The sequence below is a fragment of the Passer montanus genome, unplaced genomic scaffold (assembly GCF_014805655.1).
Source record: "Passer montanus isolate IOZ18808 unplaced genomic scaffold, ASM1480565v1 scaffold10, whole genome shotgun sequence".
Lineage (NCBI taxonomy): Eukaryota > Metazoa > Chordata > Aves > Passeriformes > Passeridae > Passer > Passer montanus.
In genome coordinates, this window is record NW_024356505.1 from 27,825,219 (window position 1) to 27,850,288 (window position 25,070).

Consider the following 25,070-nt stretch of genomic DNA (forward strand, 5'->3'; position numbering starts at 1 on the left):
CACACAGCAGATTGATGTTAAAAGGACAGATTTCAAATAAAATTTTAGCCTCTAAAGGTGCAGGAAATTAATGTAATGAAATTTAAAGAAATTAATTTAATGCCAGCTACGTTTTGAAAGTCATGTGACAAATTTATCTGCAGCCTTTGCTGCCTAAATATCTAAGTGTCTGATCTTTTTTCATCAGTTAAAAAACTGGCCTGGAGTCATTTGAACACATAGCACACCTCATCTGTGGTAATAATTAATACATTCATCTGCAACCAATTTCATGGGACACTAAAGGTGTAACATCTGCTTCTGCTGACAAATACTTGCTTCTTTGAATAGTCCCTCTCAATTCAGTTTCTTTTCTTGAAATCAGGATGCTGCACAGAGCCTTTCATGTATTAATTTCAATCTAAGCCACAACTTTATAATGTGCTGTTTGAAAATGGGAGAAGATAAATAATATATTATTAATATTTTTGTTGTTATTACTTTAACTTTTGTCTGAAAAAGTCTGAGTGACATTTCATTTGAAATTATTTGAAATTATTTCAGTGCTTCTGGAGCTCAAAAGCCAGAGGTTTTCATGCTTATAGTTTGAAATTATTTGAAATTATTTCTGAAATCCCCTGCCATTTCAGTGCTTCTGGAGCTCAAAAGCCAGAGGTTTTCATGCTTATATTTATTTTTTTTTAACAAAGAGGATCCTAGAGGACAAAACTCCCTATCAGCAAACTAGACAAGTTGCTGATGTCTCAAAAACCATGGAGAAAAGAACCATTTTTCCACTAAAAGCTATGTGAAACACCTACAGTCACATGGCAAAGTGATTCTTTTAGCTAAAAAGAGGGGACTGTAATGCTGATGGAAAACTTCTCTTTAGCTATATTTTTGAGGATTGACCTTTAGGCTGATAGTCTTTACCAGGAGCACAGGTAGCTCATACTTCTTCAGGACTACTGAAACCTGCTCTCCCAGACTAGAAATGTCTCAGGATGAGCAGCTGTTGCCTTGGAAATGCCCAGAAAAAATATAAATTATACTTCCCCACTTAAGAAACGCATATTTATCCAGCAGCACTGTTTCTTTCTGAAGGCCATGCCTGTCTATGCATCAAACATATTTTCATACCACATGTAATTAGACTTTTGCTGTTATTACCAGGAAAGGTCACTGGGAAAAAAAGTCAGACATCTAGATGGGTATTAGAAATATTCAAGTACCCGTAAGGAAAATAAAATGTGGATGGACTCATTAAATCTTTAGAATTCAAACCTACTTTGAGACATAAGAGATTCCATGATTCCTCATAGTTTGCCCAGTAATGTAACTGTGGGGAAGGGGATATTGAAAAGGGTTGGCACTGTCCATTTTCAGTTTCTTTTTAGGTGTTTTGTTAATACTACCTAAAACTCTCTATCACTAGAGGCTCTGGATAAGCAATACATAGGAAAGATCTATGTTTTTTTAATATGTAAAGGAGGTTCCAGTGGAAAACATGGAAAAAAGGTAATGCAATCTCACTGTTGCTGGGAGATGGTGGAAAAATACAAGCTGTGGTGCTGCAGTTAATGGAATGTCTTCAAGTGTTCCTTTAGAACTGTGGATAAATAGGTTGCATAATTAAAATATGTATTGTAATAGTAATGGAATATATAGTGAAGGTAGGGTGATTTTCATACTTTAAACATACTTAGTTTGCATTTTTCTGCTTTTGTATTAGTGTTGGATGTAGAAGCTGTGTGTGACTGTGAATATTGCATTCCAAATACCGTTTCAGATATCCCACTTTGCATATAGCTAGCACAGTTTTGTCGTGGACAGTAGCCAGGATCAGCTACAGATTTACCCTGAATACAACTCATTGGGGGAAGAATGAACTGGGGAAGGGAATATATATTGCTCTATTTAGACATACTGATATTGCTTTGTTTAATACTTGAACTATTACTTCTTTGTAGTTTGGAAGCTGCACGTAGACAGAGGTCAGCTTTTGTGTTTGGAATGTAATTGGGTTATTATTTTGCTATGGAGAGAATGATTATTCTTCCTTTAAAGCTATTTGAAGTCTTTCAAAACTTTCAAAAAGTTAAGGAAAGAAAGAAATCTTAATACTGGCATTCCTACATGGCCTTATTATTATTATTCAAAATTTCAAGTTGGTGAAACTACTTAATGGCAAGACACTGTTTTGGTAGTGTATTTTTAAATTCATTCTATGTTTACTTTAAAATGTATACATAATTTCATTTGGGCAATACTAAATGCAAGTATTAATTTCATAATTCAATTGAGTAATTAAAATAAATTCACTGGGGTTTTTTTTCCTCTAGAAAGAGTTATTCTGCCAACATTGTGTATTGTCTCAGTGGTGTACCACTCTTACTCACAAATTACGGATTGTTAGTAGTGCTTTACCACTACTAGAAATCAATTACAATTGATCAAGATGAGTTAGAATGTACAGGTGTTTCTCTTAACTATTGTTCCATGATATTTATGCTTATTCTGATACAGAAATACAGGCCAAAATATTTCAAATTCTGTGAATGTACTAAAAAGGTTGAATTTTTGCAGTGTAGAGCCAGCAGCTGCTATAATGACAACACAAGGGGAGTAAAATCAGTTACCCTGTACAGCATGTCCAAAACAATGGGCACAGTCTCCATGGAATAATGAGTCCATGGTACAACTGCATCTTGATAATTCCATCTCTTTAATTGTTCAGCTGTCCTGGTTTTCTGATGCATGAAGGAGCTTTCTGCTGGTCTGGTGGGGGAAAAAGCAGCTGAAATCTCTGGTCAGAGGTTGGGCAGGAACCCTGGCACTGGGTGTCATCCTTTCACCGTGACACATCACTGGCTCTCGTGTTGTCTTGCTGTGACACAGTGCTATGGCCATTCCTAACATGACCTAAATGACCACAAATAGCCTTGTTAGAGGCGGTTTGTTGGCTGATCACAGCTCAGCCTGGCAAGTGTCTGGGCCATGTGGCATTGCAGAGGCCAAGAAGGCTCCAAGGACTGTGCTCAGATGGCACGTGGCACAGGTCGGGCTGCAACGGAGGGAGTCTAGAGCCACCTTGTGCCCAGAGAATAGGTTGAGAAGTCAGTTGTGAGTGATCCAAGTTTGAATGTTGGGGCATTTTGGTTTCTGTCCCTTTTAATATATATCATCATTCCCAGCTTTACATGTCCTACTGACACTGAAGAGGAGCTCAGCATGACCTTGAGTAGTGTTCCAAACTTTTGTAGATGACTTATTCTGGAGTAGTCAGAATATCCTAGTGTGTCCTTTTGTGCTTGCCCTGCATTAGCTATAAATGCTGTCTGAATCATTCTGCAAAAATGAAACAATTAATTAAAATAATTTAATTTGAAAGTATTCAAAAATAAAATAATTTTCTTTCTGCCTTTAGCTTACTTTAAGCAGTGAGTCATAGCAAGACTTGTATTTGTCTTAGTCATTCTAGCATACAACCATAATAAAGCTGTCTGCTTCACTGGTTCAGATCAAAACCAGGCTGTTATTGTGTTGTCATTTCTGCATACCATATAGCATGACATTCACATGTTACTGTTAAAATGCAGCAGGAGACATGGCAGAAGCTAATAAAAGTAAAAGACTTTAAAGAAAGCTTTCTTCATGAGCAGCTTGTCAAACTGCTTTGAACACAATCAAAGTAATAATTCCAAATTTTTCAGCCCAGGGTTAGCAGGGATAAGATGGATTGCATTGACTTGAGCTGTGGAGCTTTTTCATTGTTGAATGTTTAATTCTTTGTTGAAGGCTTAGTCCTGAAAATTTTTTGGTGGGGCCATGTTTGAATGAAAACCTTTGTGCTGTCCAGTAATAAAAAACAGAAATCATGTGGCCAAATGCTATATCCAGGATAAGCTGTTCACTTGGTCTTTCAAATATTTTCTTCTGTTAATTTACATAAGGATGTCACTGGTGGCTTAAGCATTAAAGACGCTTGGTGCTGAAAGCTAGTGTCAGATGGCAGAGACACATGAAGTGAGAAAATAGCTCTTTCTGGCCAGCAAAGACTTCCACTTGGTTTTGTCATGGGTCACAAAACAGTCATCTTTTGAGGTTATTAGAAACTCTCTGGTCTCATCTGTGTATACTAAAATCCGTTCATTTTTTACCTGAAGATGGAACCCAGTGACTTATTTATACTGGAGTATTCCAGTCCCAAGGTATTTTAAATATTCTGTTCCAACAGCATAGATGTTTCCAGCTTATCATAACAGGAAAACCATGTCATAGAACAATGAGAAAAATCTCCAGAGTTTTGCTAGCCATACAGAGGGAAAAAAACATCCTTTTTGGGTGTCAAAGCAACAGTCAGTTTGAAATGAAAGTATAAGAAAGGCAGCATCTGAGAAGGAGGAATTTCCTCATCATCATACTGCACCAGATTGTGTGTAGCTGTACAAGTCCCTGAGGCTCTAGAGAAGAGTAGTTCTCCTATCCAAGTGCATCTGGCCAATTGTGCAACAGGACAACAAATGTTCCTGTGCATCCCTTTTAGGAAACCAGCTGAAGCCCTGAAGCATGAGATTTGATTAGAATCATTGGTGGTGTGATGCACTGAGCTGGCAGGAGCATGTGGAGGGGAGTCTGGTCACCTGCTCTACTGGAGGCCAGTCTGTAAAATGAAAGATCTTGGATTTATTAAAGAAAGAAGTTGTATTAAACCCTTTTGTTTAAAAAAAAGATTATATATCTCAGAAATGTATTGAATATTCTGCCTTTTATTTAGGGCACTGTTTGTCACTTTATTATCAGTATGTACCTCTTAATGATTCTGTATCAGATTTAGGATTTAAGTTACTTTTCTTGTATTCTTAAAATATCTTTTCTTTGTCTTGAAACCTTGTGGTGAGTTTAGCATGAAAGCCACTGGACTTTCATTTCGTTAAGGTCCATTTATATTTAATACACCCTGTATTTGATAGCACAGATTAACTTTTTTATCCCCTTTTACTCCATGTCTCTTGGTTTTGTAGTAAATGCCATGGATTTGTCATATCCAAGACAGTTTATATATATAGTCTTCCTGAATACTAAGCTTTTGATTTTTCTGGACCTTTTGGTTGCCCTTTGGATATTTCTATTTCAGTTTAAAATTTGCATCTACAGTGTGTGTTTTCCTGAGGGTTTGGGAAACACTAGTTTTCAACAGTAAAACACTATGTACATCAAAATAATACAGAAAGATAGAGAATGTGGACAAAGGATATGGAAAAGGTGGAGCACTGAATCTCTTCTTTGCCACTTTGTCTTAACTTGTAATTCCAGATCCCTGAGACCAGTGGGGAAGTCTGGAGCAAGGCAAATGTACCTTCAGTAAAGAGGGATCCGGTTAGAGAGCATTTAAAAGAATTGGGTGAACACAAGTCCGTGGGGCCTGTTGGGATGCACCCAGGAGTGCTGAGGGAAATGGCTGATGTCATTGCAAGGTCACTGCCAATAATCTTTGAAACATCTTGGAGATTGGAAGAGATTCCTGAAGCAATGAAGAAAATTATTTTCATTCCAATCTTCAAGAAAGGCAAGAAGGAGGTTTCAGAGAAATACAGTCTGGTCAGTCACATCACAGAAGGTGATGGAGCCAATAATCCTGGGAATAATTTCTAAACTATGACAGACAAGAAGGTGATTGGGAGGAGGTGACATGGATTTGTGAAAAGCAAGTCATGCTTCCTTATAACATAACACTTTCAAACATAAAATAGTGCTGAAAATTCTAATACTTTTGACTCATCATTTCAACTTTGTTTCTTATTTCTTTTTTTCCATCTTATAGGTCAGAATCTGATTTTTAGTTCTAGACTTAAATTGAGCCCTTATCACTGAGCAGTTATCAAGCATACTTTTCTCACAACAGCTCACTATTGAGCTGTATAGCCTCTGTGCTCTTTTAATTTCAAAGTTTACTTTTGGATTCAGTTTAGAATCCATAAGGAATTTTGAATATTGAAATAAGAAATCAAATTGTTTCAAAAAGGTTCTGAATCATCTCTTGTAAAGTCATAAAACCCACCATTTGTGTCCTTATGGTCTGTTAACATTTTCTATTAAATATCTTTCTATTCATGATAAGTAATTACACCTGGGAGAAGCTTTTTGATCTCCTTTTACAGTCTTAGTGGGGATGCCACTATATGTGGTTGCACATAGTTACATATCTGGTGTGTTGTGATGTTTGCCATTTGGATTACCAGAATTGCCTTGGTTTAATATTGTTCTTTCCCAGTTGTCTTTTGTCATTTCGTAGTATGAAGGAATTGCATGATTGAAGTTTTTCTTAGCATTTTGTATACATTCAGCTGATCTGAAATGTATACAAAATGCTAAGAAAAACCTCACCAATACAACCTGAAATAAGCAAACAAAGAAATTAGTGTCAAGGGTATCAGCAATTACAGAGGAATTGGTTTATAACTCCACCACTGTTGAGAGGGAAGTAGCTACTTCCCTGTCTGCATCCTGACAGGAATAGTAGCTTCTTCTCAAAGTGAAGCTTAAGGTGATAAAGGAAAACCTGGGACCATTAGGACATGGTGCCTCCATATCTACTAAAAAAGGTGGAATTGAGTGATTTATAAAATACTGGTGTCACACCTTCGGACAAAGAGTTGTGGAAGGAGAGGCCACTTTTTGCATCATATGACATGGAACAAGAATGACAAAACATACCTGCCAGAGAGCTTAAGGTGAATGCAGTGTGAAACACTGCTGCTGTTTTACATCTGTTTCCCTAGGAGATAAAAAAAATATTAGGAAATAACTCAAAGCATTTTGGCCTGTTTTGATCTGTAGGGTTAAGAGTGTGAGCCGTTTTTAGCCCAGACACTATCTGGAGGAATGATGGAGTTAATGGTGTTCTTAATCTGCAGAAGATCACAATGAGGATGCTTGGTAGTGAAGTGTACACTGAAGGCACAAATAAAGAATGAAGAAAACTAAGGGAGTGAAAGCCCTTGGGAGTAAGGTCAAGGTTGTTCTGTATAAATGCAGTCTCCCTGCTTTGTGTCAAATGGGAGATTAGTACAATTCACTAGGGCTGGCCCTTCCTTCCTTAGCATCAGGCACTAAAATGGGCATACTGCTGTCTCAGGACATCATCACAGAGGGATGTTGTACAGCCTCCCAGTTTAGATAGTAATGTCTGCTCAGATTGGGCACTGTGAGACAAGTCTTTCCTAATAATAGGGAACTAATTTCTGCCCTGTTTTTCTTTTATTGAGTGCTAAGGTCAGAAGCAGGTGGCTTTACTTGCAAGGTTATTTCAATATGCCTGTTTTCACAATGAAAACCTTGAAAAATACTCATAGTATACTCATAGTGTAAGTGTCCTGATTTTCAGTTTTTAGTAGTAAAATGGTGCTTGAAAAAATAATAAGAAATACAGCTGTATGCACAATATTTTCTTTTTGGTGGTGTGCTTTGGTACTACTAATGCACATATTTATAAAGCTCTTAACTTTCATAAGAAAAAATAACTCATATGTAATAAAACATCATTTTTTGACATAATTTAGATTTTCTTAGGATAATATTTGACTCATTTTGCAACAAAACAGTAGTAAATGTGGAGGGGAGGAGCAAGATGGTTTTGTTTGAAAATATGTAGGTTAAAAAAAGTGGCCAGCTATATGCTTGACTGGTTACTGAAATGCTGGAAGAAATGTTACTAAGTGTGGAATTACATCATCTTTCCTCTATACACAGAAAAAGCCCAAGGAAATATCATTTGTCATAAGACCTACGCTGCATAATCTAAAATGCCACTTTAATGCTGAGAGCAAAAGGATTAAAAAAACCAAACAAACAAAAAGCACACAAAACCCCCAAGAGCCTAAAGAAAGTGGTGAACAATTCAAATTAAATCAGTTTTTTACTGAAATGAAAGAAGGGTGAGGAGGAAAAAAATCTTCAGTTCATTTAATAATTACAGTTTGAAGAGGCAAAAAAACCAACAGTGCATAGACAGAGAAGATTGAACACACTAATGTACCTTTTATATTTTGTTCCTTATCTCTACAGAAAGTTATGATTATTTATAAAATCTGACACTGGAATCATAAACATATAGTGAGTGTTTTTTCTTTGTCTGCAGATCAGAATCTCATATCCTTGTCCAAAACTGAAAAAAAAGAGCTTTGCACAGGGGACTCCCACAATATGGAGGAAGGGAGAGTAGCCTCAACTCCCTCTGAAAACAAGGATCTCACATAATAATGTCTATTGGCATCCCTGCAGTGGTTTCAGAGCTGAGGTGATGTGTGACATGTTTTTCTGAGAGCTCAGAACAGCCACAGACTCTGTGAGCCGGAAGCTGGATCTCAGACAACTCCTTGAGATGGCAAAAACAAAGCCCCTGCTTAGCTGAGTAGAAGTAGGATTGATGGACTTTGTGCTAAGACTCACATTGTCCTGCTTTCCATGATGCATAACACTGTGTAGTGGACTTTCTGCAGACATAAAGAGAGAAAAAGATGGAACTTTCTCAAGGCTGGTTTAGACTAGAGGGAGGCAGCTACACTGGTTGCATTTATCTCAATGGAACAGGCAGGGTATTTCTTGCAGTTTTTATTTTCAGATGTTGCATACTTCTCTGTGAGAGGCAAATGCAGATATTTAGTGAATCAGAGCTGAACATGTAGCTTTAGAGTGAAAAAACAGATCAAGTTCTCTATGGTTTCTTACCTATACTGAAAAATCCCCAAAACAGCTAAACCCTGCCCAGAGAGAGGTTTCGTTAATATTCCCATTGGATAGCTAAAGTGAATTGCTCTTGTTATGAACTGTCTGCAGGCTTTTCAGGGAAGAGAAGGTCAAGCATTTCCAAACCAGACAATACAGAGTTGAAACTGGACAGTGGTGCTCACTGGAGCTTCATGTGTTTCAGAACAATGAAATGGAGCTCACAGAGTGAAACCAAGTCATTTTACATTTTAAAGAAAAGGCAAATGTATGTATGAAGGCAAAATAAGTGAACTCCAGTGTTAGTCAGACTGAGGCTGGAGCATGTGTATGTAGAGCTGGCCACCCATGGCATCAGCTCTTCAGAATATGCCCCTGGTGGACCTCACTGTTGGCTATTACTCAAACCCATAATAGTTTAGGACTTGCTAGCTGAAGGGCTGTTTTTCTCCATGTGTGGACTTCACCATTATTTGTGATTCATAAATCCATAATAGTTTAGGGCATGCTGGCTGAGAGGCAGTTTTTTCTGTGTTGTACTGTCCCCTTTGCATGCACTAGAGCAATTTCCAACCAATTCCCTTGTTTTTTAAGGAAGGAAATTGGTGGCAGGCCGCTCAGAATTGTGCTGTAGCCCACTTGAATTTCTAATATTTCAGTGTCTTTTAACTCAAAACTGCAGGAATCTTTGAACTTCAGAGTTCACTTTCCAACCCTTGGCCTGAAATAGTTAATTCCCTAAACTACAGCTCATATTGCAAAGCTGATTTACAGGATTGTTGCTTTGAGAATGTGCTTTGAGCATGGAGAGACTTCTGCTTTTGTAAGAATTTTTGAGGTTTCACTGTTTTGTTGTTTCTGTTTTGTTGTTTCTTTTTTATGGCAGAGCAGTTAAGAGAGGAGAATAGGTATCTTTTATAGTGTTAACATGAAATATATATATTTTTTTATTTTTTTTTTAATTAAACAGAGGGTTAGTGTCAGTAGGGATCATTAGAAGGCGTGGAAGGTACAGTACTTTTCCACCCTCCCTAAGGTGTTTTACTGCTCTCTTGAAACAGGATGTAGAAAACCTTTAATTAACCAGTCAAAATATATGGAGTCAGATTGCTAATCAAATGCTCATTTGGGACTAAGTCCCGGTCCTGCTGAAGCCATTGGAAAAAAGGATGCAGAGAACCTTTCAGGACTGGGCCTCTCTTTCCAGAGAACTGGAAAGATGTATCTGAGATTCACCTGTGCAGGAAGTTGTAGCTTGACAAGACAAGGATGTCCCTTCAGAAGGGCTGTCTTGGATGGAAACTGCTCTGATGATGGCTTCCCCTCGTTCTTCCAGGTGTGTCTGCTCAGCTGACCAGCACTCGTCTCCGTCGGAACACCTCCGTGGGCACCCCGTTCTGGATGGCTCCAGAGGTCAGCTTTCAGAACATTTTGTCACTGGTACTCGAGCTGCTGTATTCTGCATTTCTGCTCTTTGTCTTTCTTCCTGGTCCTTTCACCAAATGAAACAGCAATGTCCTTTTAAAAAGTGTTTTAAACCTTTCTGTCTTACATGTTTGCAAGAATTAAGTTAAAATCAGGTTTGTTTTTGAAAGTACAAGATTAGAGGCAGGGAGCAAGACTCTGAAATGCTTACTAAAATACTGAAGAATATAGAGTGCTACTGTTGGTACTTTCCAGCCTTTCAAGCTCTGAAACTATAGATGTCTCCCCATGGAGGGAAGGAGCTCAGGATGGTACTGTGACACATTATAGCTTTAGATTTGTTTTTGAAATTACAAGATTAGAGGCAGGGAGCAAGACTGAAATCCTTACTAAAATGTTGAAGAATATAGAGTGCTACTATTGGTACTTCCCGGCCTTTCAAGCTCTGAAACTATAGATATCTCCCCATGGAGGGAAGGAGCTCAGGATGGTACTGTGACACATTATAGCTTCTATTTTTTGACTTCTGCACCTGAAAAAATGTTAATACTATATATCCATACTTGCTTCAGCAAGAAATGGAAAAGGTTATTATGAATGAAGATGCACTATGATTCTGTGGAGATTTTTCCTGACTGAAATTGAAGAATATACAGGTACATTTTAAGCTGAGACAGGAAAAATATTTCCTTATAAATGAGCTTATCTACTTCGAGTATTTGTGTGCACACAAACACATGCAAGTACATCTGTTTATAAATATTTATTTTTATCAATACACTCTGTTCATAAACGTAGCTATATCCATATAACTTATGGTATGCATGTTGGTTTAGATCTGCAGTAATGGGATGAAAAATTCTAGATTTATCCAGCATTATGGATAAGCTGAAATGTATTTGAAGGTAAATACTTTGCTGTGATCTAATGAACTTTGTCCAGATCCACTTGACTGGAAATTGGCTGATTTGGTTGAATAAGGACACAGTAAGAGATAGTGAATCCAGCTTCTGCTTTCCTGATGGTTTCACTTCATAGAGAGAGCAGTATAGTTACATAATTACTTAGCAAGAATAATCCATATAAAGAGTTGTAGGGTTGCTGAGTTTACTTCTACTTCCTCTGTTGTGGGATGCAATTTATCCAGCTGAAAAAGCCATGGATTTGTACCCTTTCTCCAAATCAGAGAACATCTGGCTGGAGAATGTGTTCGTGTTCATGGATACCTTCTTTCTCTAGCTGAAACATTGGGGGGTTTTCAGCAATTGGATGGATGCTTTAGCTTTCTAAATATGTGCATATCTGTTTATTTCACTGAGTAATCTGTAAGAGATTCCTCCACCTGTGGGTGTGCTCTTAAATGTGGACATTTAACCATCCCTGTCTTTTTCTCCAACAGGTGATTGCCTGTGAGCAGCAGCTAGATAGCTCCTATGATGCTAGATGTGATGCATGGTCTCTGGGTATTACTGCAATAGAGCTGGGAGATGGAGATCCACCTCTTGCTGATTTGCATCCCATGAGGGCACTCTTCAAAATACCAAGGTAATAGCTTGATGTCTTTGTTTGTTGATGGGTTAGACTGAACTTTTTTCCTAAAGTTTGCTTTCCAAAAGTTTTTGCTTCCCAAAAGTTTGCTTTCTTCACACTTAGACCATGTATGTTTGTGGACTTTATATTATTTATACTAGGAGGTAGGCTTAAAATACCTTGCCCAGTTGTATTTTCTGCAGGCTCTGCTTTAACCATGTGTACGCATTGACAAGTTCAGAGCTGACTTTTAGCTGCATTTTAGAAAAAGTCATAGGGCCTTCTCCTGAGTGAGCTGCTGCCACATGAATGCAGGGCTTGCTTGAGTCTCATATATTCTGTTACAAAGAATGACATATGGTAGAAATACAGAGTCTGAATATGCCACTGGGGTGAACAGGTCCCATATTTATCTTCTATCCTTTGAAGTAGAGGTTGTTCCCCCACTCACATACATTTAGGCTACATTTAGCACAAGCTTTTCATTAGCTTGTGCTGCTTCTGGCAGTTCCAGTGTTGCTGTCCTTGGGCAGTGCAAATAGCAACTTCTTTTGTGTTTTTTGCTTTGAAGCTGAAAATATAAGTAACCAATGTGCCACTTATGGCATTTCAAAGAACATCAATCTCCGAGTCTGCAGGTAATGATCATACAGTAGTATTTTCTGGATTTCATCCTAAGAATTGGAGCAGTACCACAACAGCTGAGTCCCACATAGCATATGTAAGTGCTTAGAGTACTTTTCAGCCAAGACACCCAAATTAGTTTAAATTACCTTTAGTTTTAAGAAATCTTAACTGACTTGGCACTGAAGCAGAGTATGAATGGTCTTCCTACCTTTGCTTGCTATTGAAAAAGCAGTTGCAAACTATTGTGGTCAATCACTGGAGCTAGGACTTCAAAAAAGCTTCTGGCTTATACTCTTTCAAGTACTGGTCACCTTTCTGCCCTAGAGCAAATATAAGATCCATAATCTTTCATTCTGTTTAGTAAAACCTGAGAGCAATAGAGTAAACATTAAGCAGCACTTCAGAAAAGCAGTTATGGCTGATTGAAAAGAGACAGTAAGTCACCTTGTCTATTGGCTGGCCATTCCTTTTGTCTTCACGACCTTATTCAGTGAAAATGGCATCTTTGAATGGAAGAAGACTGTCAAGACCATTTCAGCTAAAATAACACCTAGAGTAAACAGCTCTAACAATAGAAAAGAAAGCAGTATATGCATTTACAATAGATCTGTATTTAAACCTTCACTTCTGATTATCTTCTGATGAATGAGGAATGATTAATAAAGAACCAATTCCTTTGGACACTTTGTTCAGGAAGTTGATGAATTCAGTTTTTCTGAGAAAACTTAAAATAGAATTGCTTTTTAAAATTTCTCCTAAGAAAGTATATTGTTTCAGGCTTGGAAAAAGGAACTTGACATTACAAGTGAATAGTGAATAATGGGTTGTTAGTTTAATTTATTTTTATTGATTTGATTGAAAAAAATCACAGTGTTTCTTAGCTACACTTGGTAGATTATCTCAACGCTATTTCTCCTTATTAGTTATGTAAAGTAGGAGAACCAATAAGGCATTGCATCATCTACCCATGCTCTTTTTACCAGTGGAAATCAATATCTTTTTTCGGTGGCCTTCTAAAACTCATTACTCAGTCCGGCTTCACACATTGTTTTTGTCAAGTGAGTAGCTTATTAACTTATCACCACACTGACCTTTGCAGGAATCCTCCTCCAACGCTACAGCAGCCTGAACTGTGGTCACCTGAATTCAATGACTTCATTAACAAGTGAGTAACAACTGAGACCACTCTGCTTGAATATGGAACATGTGTAAATGTCATGTGTAAAATATCTTTTGTCAAAATCTGTTGCAACTAATACTCTCCCTTAAAAGGCTAGTTAATAAATCCATTTGACTTCCAAGTGAGGCTCTGTAATTATACATGAAATAGCATTTCAACACCCTTGACATTTTCTAAGTAAAAAATACTTAGTTTTAAAATGCAATAATTTTAACTTTTTGGGCTCATCAATTCTGTGAAGTCATGTCAGTTTTCAGTGCAGAGCTGTTTTGATTAAGACAGATACATTTATTATGGAGTCATGAATGAACTCCAGACAAGCATTCCAAAACTTAACTGTGAATCCTCAATGATCATATGTTTTTTTCTGCCAGCACAGGTGCTTGACTAAAGATTATGAGAAGCGTCCAACAGTATCTACTCTTTTGCAGCATGATTTTATTAAGCAAATTGAAGGAAAAGAAAACGTGCTACAAAGGCAACTCATGGAATTTATTGATGTTCATCAACAAATGGGAGTCACTGAAAAGGCAAGGTAAAGTAGCTAAAGAGTAGACCAGCTGGGTCAATTTTGATACTTCCACTGTTTCAGAATGACTAGCACTCAGAGAGAGATTCAACCCTTATAACTTTAGATGGAAAAAATGGAAAGTTTAATAGTGGGGGTCCCATGTACTGCCAATGGAAAGAGAGAGGTGTCATAATTCTCATGTGGGATAAAACAATCTTTAGAAGTGCCTCCCCTTTCTTCTGTGACTCAAGATATAGTCTTAGACCCCAGTTTTTAGAAAGCCAAGGGTAGGTGAAATCAATGTTTGGCATTTTCATACATTTGTATGGTCAGCTATTGTTCTGTTTGAGCAAGTATGCTAAAACTTGAGGGTCCCATGTACTGCCAGTGGAGAGAGGTGTCATAATTCTCATGTGGGATAAAACAATATTTAGAAGTGCCTCCCCTTTCTTCTGTGACTCAAGATATAGTCTTAGACCCCAGTTTTTAGAAAGCCAAGGGTAGGTGAAATCAATGTTTGGCATTTTCATACATTTGTATGGTCAGCTATTGTTTTGTTTGAGCAAGTATGCTAAAACCAGCTAGTCAGGTTCCTGCAGGAGTTGGATGTTTCTGACTGAAATAAGTGATAGTCCTAGCAGACCATGTTTTGCAAACTTCAAACATTATGTCTTCTTGAATGGAAAGTTTCTTTCTTCAACTAGCATCTAAGTGATATAAATTCTGAACAAATCACTTAACACCTTACGGCTTTTATTTAAAATACTTAAAATGTCTTGGCTCAGTTTTACAATTGAAAAAACTCTATACAGTACATGCATGTATCAGATGTGAAATGTTGTAGAATAGTATTGATGTACTACTGGTATGACTGCTCCTGCTTCAAGGAAAAGCACAATGCTTTTATCTTTTTTTTTGTTTGTTTTTATGGAACATGAACATGAAAATTTAAAATACATTTTGGCATTATCATTTGTGTGGAAAAAGCTTGTTAAAATCTGCCACATTTCCTTTCACACATTTAGAGTAACAACATATACAGCAGTCTTCAGTTCTAGTTCTGGAGAATACTCTATGCTTTGAAGGTGATAGTAAAAATATATTTCTAAATAATTATGACACTGAAGTTTTTTCAACTTTAACTGGATATGGGAGGAGTAGTGCTTTCTCTTTTCTGACATCACAGTATAAAACTATGCATTTGGCTTACATTTAAGCTTCAGACTGGATTTATGCGCTCTATATATTGCAGACTTGACATTTGCTTAATCAAGAAAGATTCTTGTATTCAAATAAGCTTACTAGAAGTCAATGCTGAACACTAAACCAGCAGCATAATCCAGGCTTTAAATAGCATTTATTTAAAAAACAGAGGGAAATTATATGTGGTAAAAAAAGTCCAAACCACTAGGTTATATTAATTAAAATCTTGTTAACTCTTGTGATATTAGTCCTTTTAAAACCTAAATAATTTTGAAAAAAATCAAGCTTCTAGTCAATTAGATATTGTGTCCTTTTTTACCCATTTTAGAGAACTCACTTTTGTTTTCATATTATTTTCTTTCAAATCCTTTATTTTTTTTCATGTAAATGCTACATAAAGCAAACTACATGAACTTTTTTTGTTTCCTGTACAATACAAACATAAAGAAAGTGGCCCAATTTGCATGTGTACACAGCAGTCAAGTGGTACAAGAACAGGATGATATACTGGTATTTTCTCTGTCCTGTTAAAACTGTGTTTTACAAGCTGATGGCTCTTCATGAGAACTAGAATTTAAGGGAATATATTACCATGTGATGAAGTTACCAATGCTTTTATAGTTGATCAAGTGTAACTTTTATGTCAAATTTCCCAAAGGAAAACAGAATTTTCTCTTTCAAAATAATAATAAAGTTTTTAAAATTACATAATTTGTTCTCTGAATCTGTACAAAATAATGTACTTATTTAATTCAGAGTGTAATTTAAATGGCAGGGTTAAACTGAGCATATCCCATATTTCAGTATAGCAGTTTAAAATACTAACAAGTAGTATTTCTAACCTAAATGATTTTGTGATTGTGCAATTTTGTGAAATACACTGTTTGACTGCAGAACAGCATCTGTATTTTTTTTTTCTGCTGTGAATGATAAGAGATTATGCAAGGACCTTTAAATTCCATAGTCATGCTTTTTTAAAAGTCTTTTATTACTAATCATATGTATCTTCTGACCTTTAATCTGCACAAAGCAAATTATGTTAAAAGCAATGTCTGTACAGAAGTACCATGTAAATCTGATTTAGAATCAAGACATTAGCGTTATAGTGACAAGTCCTCTGGAAGAGCTGCTCTTTTCTTGTTTATGCTATTCTGGCACTGTTTTACACTGATCTGTTAGGGTCCTACTGTGAAATTTCTGAACTTTCAGCAGCTGCTGGCAACTTTCCTTGTAAAACTTCTTCCTGATCTGAAGCTCACACTCTCTCTGTCCCTAATTTGAAGGCATAACTCTCCTCCTTCTTGACAATGGGAGCAACAGTGGGAGGCAGGTAGCTTAAGGGATTAAAGATTTTTTCCTTCTACTGAGGGAAGAAATCCTGCTACCTGTATTGTGTTCCAATGGGCATTGGAATATAAGGTCAATAAACTTGGTAATGTTGAGTTAAAGCTGAAAATTAAGAATGTGGTTATTTTCTTTGTATGTGTTTACTCTCCTCATCAAATTTAATTCATTAATTGTAGTTTTATATTTAAAAAGAAAAAAAAAATAGCTGAGGTCCAGCCACTAGCTTTTATTATGTGCACCATTTCTGTTTTCACTCAAAATCAAGTCACCTTCTTAGCCCATTGGGCTGAGGTACAATTTTCTGACTGCTTTCTGCAGCAGTAGTCTGTTGATGTGCTTGTGATCTTACCTTGCTGTTTGCTGGATGTGCAGTTGATACAGCTCAAAAAGAAAAGCTCATTACATTGTGTCATGTTCTCATGGGTTTTTTGCAGAGGGCCTTACCCTCAGATCCAATTCTTGTGCACTGTGTGTGCTCAGGAAGGATGGGAAATCTCTAGGCACAGAGTGGAGCCACTCTGAAGTCCCTCCCATTGGCACCATTGTTCCTGAGGTATTTTCTAGCACTGAGGAGTCACTGAGTCATGAGGGCCCTCAGAACCTTCCCAGTGTTGTTATTCTAGTGAAGAGGAACCAAGGTTTAGGTCGTGCATTGTACTGCATCCTCTCAAGAGACGGAAAAAGAAACAACAAGAGGGAGAGAGCCCACCAACCACCAGAGTAATCAGAGAAATCTCAATTATCACTGATAAAACTAGATGGCAATTTGCCACAGCCTGGCTCCAGGTTTCATTGAAGTGACAGAAGGTAATAGTGGTTTTTCAGTAGCCTTTGAGCAGTGTTCTAGCACTAGAATATCTTGTGCTACTCGAGACTCAAGAAAGCATGAATACTAACAATGAGTTTCATTTAAAATTCCACTTTTTTACTTTGAGCAAATGCAGTACATTTTTCTCTAAAATCATCATATTTTTTATGCTAAAAATATCTATTTGCAACTTAACCTTTCCTAGCTCAGAACTCAGTTGAAATGACAATAGGAATAGCAGGAGAAAATATCCCTTGATACATTAACATTTTCCCATAGCATCCTGACTGTAACATCTTTAAAATCTGTTGTTGGGAATGATATATGAACTATATGTAAAATGTGCTATATGAGATATGCTATATGGGCTAAATTCACCTTAGAGAAGAGGTGAAGCAGGCAAAGTTGCATAATAAGTGTAATTATTTTTCGTGGTTTTTTTGTGAGGAGAGTCACTTTCAGGACAGGGGCCCTGAGCTTGACAAAGGCTTTTAGTATAGCAGTATAGCTGTTAAAATTTATAAATAATGATGAAAATAGTTATTAAAAATTAGTACTGCAGCATATACCCCAAAACACTTCTAAAAATACACTTCTTGCTAGTCCAAAAGAGGGAAAATATCCCTGCATTGTAAAGAATTTTACTCTGCAACAGAAATAGCTGTCTTTGAAACAACCTTCAGAACTGTCGCATCTACTCCTGACAGTCAGGCTTGTAAGACTTTTATCTTGAATTGTTTGGCTGTCTTCTTCTTGACTGCTTTTACAATAATCTCTGTAGAAATATGCAGTGATTAGTACATTGTGTATTTCCTGGGGATTGTGAGTCATTCCAGAAATGAGCTGTACATATGAGGGGTATTCAGTGCACCTAGATTTCAGAAAATTCCTCTGGTCCCCAGATTAAGAATTATCTTTATATACTCTCTGAGTAATTATAGGAAAGAGACCTATTCTACTGCAAATAGAATAGGGTGAGCTGCGTTATTTTCTTAGGAGTTTGTCCTCCTGCGTTGGCACTGAAATCAGTAACAGCGTACTAAACAGTTGCTCTATTTAAGTGTTTGGAAAGGCCATGGAGATAATTTCACAGAAGTTCATGTACAACATGCACAAAGGTGGTTATCAATTTATTGACACCTATTAAAAGCAGGGAGTGCCATAAAGTTTCCTTTCGTGACTTTTCCTGATTGCACAGACTTGTGTCACCCATTTTCTGGATGTTCACTCTGTCCCAATCTCTCTGACTCATCCTGCCAGTGGAAAGCAGCTGACAGCAATCCTTGAAGCTCAGGGATTGCAGGGCAGGCTGTAGGAGAGGGTAGGAGATCACCATGCTGACTTGACAAAATCAATATGAGGAGCAGTACAAGACAGTACACACAGAGTCCACTGCTGTCTTGGGCAAGGTCTCCAGATGACATTTGAATGGGCGTAGTGGCTTAAATGGGGGGCTTTGGAATTCCAGTTCAATCTTTGATCCCTTCAGGCCAGTTCTTCCTCTCCTGGAGCTCAGTGTGGGCTTTGTTATACCAAGAAGTGTGTGCTTCTGCATTGAGGACACTCCTACGTAGGATGGCTGTGCTGCAGACTTCTCTCAAGCTGTAGAAGCAGTAGGGAGTTCTGGGAGCAAAGGCCTTAGACTAAGCAGATCTTGTGACATAGCTAAAACAATTCTCTAAATCTGAATCATGTTCTTCTTTATAACACAATGGACAACAGCAATGCCTGAATGAAGAATAGTTTACCTTCTGAAGAAAACAGGAGGAAGATGTTCCTCCTGCATTCAGAACTCCTCAGGAGAAATGCTCTGCAAGTGGTACTTTACTGTTGTGCCAGTCCACTTGCTCAGCAACTCATTTCTCCTGAAGGTGGGACACTTCAGGCTTTTCATACCCATGGAGTTTCCCCTTTATCGTCTCGATATGGCTCTGAGCACAGGGCCTGGGCCTGACTCATGAGGAGCTAATCCCAAAGAGTCCTTTTAGAGATCTCCTATTTGCTCACTTAAGAACACATACTTCTCCCTGAAATTTGTGAGGGATACAGCTATTTCTTGAGGCTGTTGTGAAGGAATAATAATCTGCTTTGTTTACAGGACATGGAAATCAGCACAAGCTTTGTCAAACAGATTGTGCAGAGCTGGGCACAGGCCACCTCTGAATCAAAAGCCCCATAGCTCTGCAGGGCAACAGTGTGCTGTCAGGAACATTGCATAAGCTGCAGCACAGCTCCCTGAGACTGCAGCCTGTAGTCTCAGTGCTGTCAATCATTTAAATACTGAGGGGAACCTAGGTTTATCTGCAAAGCATTGTGCAGATGCAGCTGGAGGCTTATCACTGAAGTGTTACATTTTCTAAAGTCAGGTACAGATTTTTCATAGATAGCAGACTAGTTTTATTTAACAGATTTCACAAGATATATCTGTGAAGAAAAAAATTTGATTTTAAGTGTGAATTAATACTGCTTTGTTCAACCTCCAGAGAAATAGAATCACCAGCAATGACAGACCCTGTAGAGGTTTCTCTGTGTTGCTTCTTTGTCATTTTGCTGCTGTTTGTAACTGCTGGGAGGTAGACAGCTGTTTCCACCTTCACCTTACAAAAACTTCATTATTTTTAGTTTCTTCTGAACACTCAGGCTAAGGCCAGCCCTTTTACTGTCACTTCTTAGTCGTAGATGATTCTCCAACCAGTTTAGGCAGAGAGTTCAGCAGGGCATCATGAGTCACACTTTCCTTTTCATGGTATTTTTGGAACTATCAGAAATCTTTTAAATACATTCTGACAATTTGAAGAAGAAAAGCTGCAGTTGCCTCATTTTGATTTAACTGAATCTTGAAAGATAAGGTAGGGGGAGGCGAGCATTGATGTGAAAGAGAATGCACAGAAACAATGCTACCTTGACTCATTTTCTTGTCCTTACTGCATTGAAGTTTCTGGCCTTTAGCTGCCTGAATTGCTTGTCGGGCATGCTTGTAAAATCCAATGCCTCCAATATATTTTTGAGCAGAACAGAGATCCATGGTTATTTCAGTTCACAATGTCTATGTGCATGATCTTAATGAAACTTCAGCACTGCTGTCAACAGCACTGATGTGGGGTTTTTTAAGTTGAAGTGAAGCAGTATAACTGCCCTTGAGGGGTCTGTGCCCTTTGACAGCAAAGTGGAAAATATTGTGTTCTGCAAATCTGCCACTCTTGTGTACTCTGGAGAATGGAGAATATAATCTAGCCCAACAAGCGCTAGTGTGCTCATAATGTCAGCTGAGGAGGATTACAGGAGGGTCGATTTTATGTAATTAAACTTCCCTGGCATACACAGAGATCTGTTTCCTTAAAGGAAAAAAAAAATAGAAAAAGAAAAATGCCCATGACTGGAGCATTCTCCTCCCTTCCTGCACAGCAATTGTTAGTTTCTTATATTAAACGAAAAATGATAATTGAAACTAATCCTGGGAAATACCACTCTCTCACTGATCTGCAGTAACATTTAAGGATCTAACATATTAAAAAAAAATGTGTTCAATGTGTAACAGCTCCACCAGAAATGGAAAGCAAAGCTTGACAGATGCTTTGTTTTGGGTCTTCTTCAGCAACGGAAAAATAGAGCAGTAGAGCTTGACATAGTCCTGGAATCCCCACATCTTTCCCTTGTGTGCATATTGATAGCTCTCTCTCAAAGTCACACTAGTATTAGATGCATCTTCTGGACACAAAATGACCTTCATACAGGTGCAAAGGATAAATTGTTTCAGCTGTCCAAATTTAACTTTTTTCAAATGAAACTTTTACAAAGAGGTGTAAATAGGAGTGTGAATTATAGAGGGGATGGATTTCTATTGAGAGGGTAGGATATTGTTTGCACCTCTGACTTTGGATTTAGAAACGTCCTTTAGCTACTAAATGCAAATCAAACAGCAGCAGATTATGCAAGGCTGAGGAGTTAATTTAAATCTTTGTATTACCACCTGCTCTTTAATACTACCTGGGGTACATGCTACCAGAAGTGGTCTCATACTGTTTTTGCAAGTACTATCAGGAGAGCTCTCATGTTAAAACTGGATTCCAAAGAAAAACTAAGAATAGGTCAAACCTAGGATAATGTAGATCCTGTCAATCCTTTGGTTCATTTTGCTTCCTGGTCACTTAGCCTCCTCACTGGATACTGTGCTGTGATGTTGACACAGCAACTGTGAAACTATGGTAGCTCTTGCAGGGAAGTCCTACATGTTTGTGCCTTGATATTAAAGTTGCAGAATTAGTCAGCTGTGAGTGTGAAGCACCTGTCTTTGCATTGTGGACAATTAAAAACGTCTCGTGGTATCAGGCATCTGTGTAAAGGAGGAAGAAACTGGCACCAGGATGAAGACAGGCCATTCTGTCATCCTCAGGGAATTATTGTTAGAGACAATAATTGAAAGAGAAATTGAAAGTGATAGATGAAGTGCACTCTGGTCTGGATTTCCATCAACCAGATTGTGAGGGCACTTAGAGTTTGGGAGGGCATAATTTGCCCATTTCTTCCAGTCCCTTTTCAATCCTGGCAGATACTTATTGCACCAAATTGGTGCCTGCTTGAGTTTCTGCATCTACATCCCTCATCAGGGCACAGCCAGCATGACCTGAAGCAGCACTCATGAACTAGGTGATGTTCAAGGAACAGGTACAGTCCATTAAATATGCAGTAAATCTGTGGGTGTTCAGCTTTCCTCATCAGTGTGATGTTCACTCACTCTAACTTTCCATCTTGGTGAGACTACACTCTTTCTTCTGTCATCTGTTCACTGTACATCAAAATTCTTGCCTGCTTTTATCTATGCCATATATCCAAATATCAAAATTAAATAAAGAATTTCCCTGGTCTTGTCTGGGATCAAGGTAAAGAGTGAGTGCTTCACACAACAGTTTCCTGGCTGTCTGAGTTTACCAAGGTAAATGTTTCTTGTGTTTGAGAGGTGCCTGCCCATCAGTGGCGTCAAAGGGAGTGAGGTCATATCAGGAGATCAGATTTACTTAATAGTTTTCCTGTGCTTGTGCCTTATTACATATCTGAGCTTGATTTAGTTTGTGAACTCTGCTGTTACTTATCCAGTTTCCCTTATTTTCCCTCATCTCATAACACAAGTATAACTAATATGAATTGTAAACCTTGCATTCTCTGCTGTGTTTGCTCTAGTTAGCAATGCCTTTACTCTTGGATAAAGAATGATCCAAGTCTCTGGGAATTTTCTTGCTAATTAAAATAAGGCTGCATAAAGTTGGGTTTATGGTTTGGTCGTGAGAAAGATATTTGAAATTTTGTTTTCTTCTCATGTATAACTTACTCTCCTAGCAAGTCCAAGAAAATTTGGTCAAGATGTATTTCACTTACCCCACTGGTTCTGTTTCTATAGCACTTTTCTCTATAGTGAGGTCATCTCAGCCAGACTTTAGAGTACTGTCATTACTAAGCTAGAAGTGTTTCTGTCCTGAGTGCTTTGTCTGCATCATCTTTGCTGTACTATTTCATCATACCCCCCTGGTATGATGTCCTATACATAACTGTTGGCAGGATCTTTTTGCATGTTGGTGCCAGAGTTTCACTCCTGCATGCTTTATAAAAATGTTCTTTTTTCTTTACTTGTATTGCCAAGCTCCTGCCTTACAGCTGATGTAGGGGTGTGATCTAAGCAGGGATCTATAGTGACAAAGTTTTTCATGGTAGCAGTTCTGGAATCAAATCATAGCATTTGAACTGTCTGGTACAGCTGTGCTGTACCAAGAAGTTGACTTCTGTATTGCTATTCAAACATTTGTGTGTTTAAATTCAGAGCAATGAAAAGCTAGAATGTTTTTGCCTTCAAGATGGTTACAGATGCAAGATCTGCTCTGTGTTTCCTTACGTCAGGAGATTGTCTCTCTTTCTTTTCTAGATTTGAACGTATTCACACAAAGAAAGGGAACTACAGTAAGTCACTAGTTTCAAACCAAGAAGAAGTAGATGATTTAGCAACCTTGGAGGTACTGGATGAGGTAAGAACCTCTTTTTTCATGTTTTCCTGAAGAGGAGCAATCGCATATTAAATCACAATGGTTTGCTGTTGATTTTCAAATTCAACTGTATTGTCACACTTCAGTTGTGTAATTGTACAATGACATTTCACCACTTCATGCCAAATATTTTAGACAAGATTTACTGTGTCAGAAAGGTTCCAACTCAAAGCTAAAACAATCTCTGGAGTTACAGGCATTGACCAAACAGTATTTGACTAAACGGGATTTATATCACTGCATTTTATTACAGCTAAGTATCCATTTTGCAATAGTGTGTTAACTTGAAATTGGTTTAGGTCCAAGACCATCTGTCCCTGTTGCTTGAGCACCAAGAGTTGTCTTAAACTAGCTCACCATACTCTCCCAGACTAGGTTCTCACTGACTTATTTTGGTGGGGAAATGCATGAGGGTCAATTTTGTGTCAGCTGAGCCTCTCATCTGTCAATGCCTGCTGGTGAGCCTTTGACCAAATTAACTGATACAAATGCCACTGGTTTGTCAAAGTTCTAAAGTTAGTCCGTGAGGGAGGGAGGAGGTCTGCTGTGTTTATGCTTTAAGCTTCAAAACCAGAAAGAATCAGGCTGCAGCACATTATCTGCAGGTCTTGGAGGCCATCAGTGGTTGTTAACAAACTGCCATTTTTCATCTACTGGGCTCTGCATAGACTATAATTCACATTATCTTATCTGTAAAACTTCTCTGGTATATTGTACCTTTGTCAGTCCAGAATATTCATTGTGGCACTTCAGCTGGTAAACTGTATCAGGCTGACAGCTCACAGAACATCTTCCATCTATTCAGGAGCTTTTTTTATAGTAGCTTGAACTTTAATTAATTGTAATTGAACTAACCCAAAATTCATCTACTGGACAAAGTTCAGGTTTAACCATTTTTTTAGAATCAGGCTGCAGTACATTATCTGCAGGTCTTGGAGGCCATCAGTGGTTGTTAACAAACTGCCATTTTTCATCTACTGGGCTCTGCATAGACTATAATTCACATTATCTTATCTGTAAAACTTCTCTGGTATATTGTACCTTTGTCAGTCCAGAATATTCATTGTGGCACTTCAGCTGGTAAACTGTATCAGGCTGACAGCTCACAGAACATCTTCCATCTATTCAGGAGCTTTTTTTATAGTAGCTTGAACTTTAATTAATTGTAATTGAACTAACCCAAAATTCATCTACTGGACAAAGTTCAGGTTTAACCATTTTTTTAGTATTGGGAAGAGTAACACTGTTGTAGGGATTTTTTTTAAATTTTTTTTACCATGATGCATATAAACAATCCAAGCTAAAGAGATTTTATTACACAATAAAACCCCAGACTGACTGGAATATGTCCCATATCCTCAGAGATGGAGCGTTCTCATGGAAGTCCTAAGGAAGCCTCTGTCTAAATGCATTGTTTGACTATGTAGTGTTACTAAATCAAATCCAGTTTAAAACTACTTTCACATATGAATGGCAGCTTCTCAGAACTGTATTCTTTCTTCCATTCAAATTTTTCTTCTAGTTTAGATAGCCCCATCATCAGAGCAAGACAAGAGACCTTCTTTCTATTGGTGCAAGAAATAATTTCAGAAAGGGCAGAAGTTCCCCTAAAATAATTCTGTAACGTGAATCTGGTTCTGGCAAAAAAGGAAAGAGAGCATTCAAAACCAAAAAGTTTATCAAGGCAATGAAAAACCAAGA

General features: G+C 37.8%; 1 protein-coding gene across 1 annotated transcript in view; it reads left to right on the top strand.

Moving 5' to 3' along the window:
- Nucleotides 1–25,070, top strand: part of MYO3A (myosin IIIA) — a 114,127-nt gene that overhangs the window by 36,190 nt on the left and 52,867 nt on the right. Inside the window, exons 6-10 of the mRNA XM_039709230.1 lie at nucleotides 10,043–10,119; nucleotides 11,531–11,676; nucleotides 13,388–13,453; nucleotides 13,848–14,003; nucleotides 23,252–23,351. Coding sequence (XP_039565164.1) covers nucleotides 10,043–10,119; nucleotides 11,531–11,676; nucleotides 13,388–13,453; nucleotides 13,848–14,003; nucleotides 23,252–23,351 — 545 coding nt within the window. The remainder of the gene's footprint in view (nucleotides 1–10,042; nucleotides 10,120–11,530; nucleotides 11,677–13,387; nucleotides 13,454–13,847; nucleotides 14,004–23,251; nucleotides 23,352–25,070) is intronic.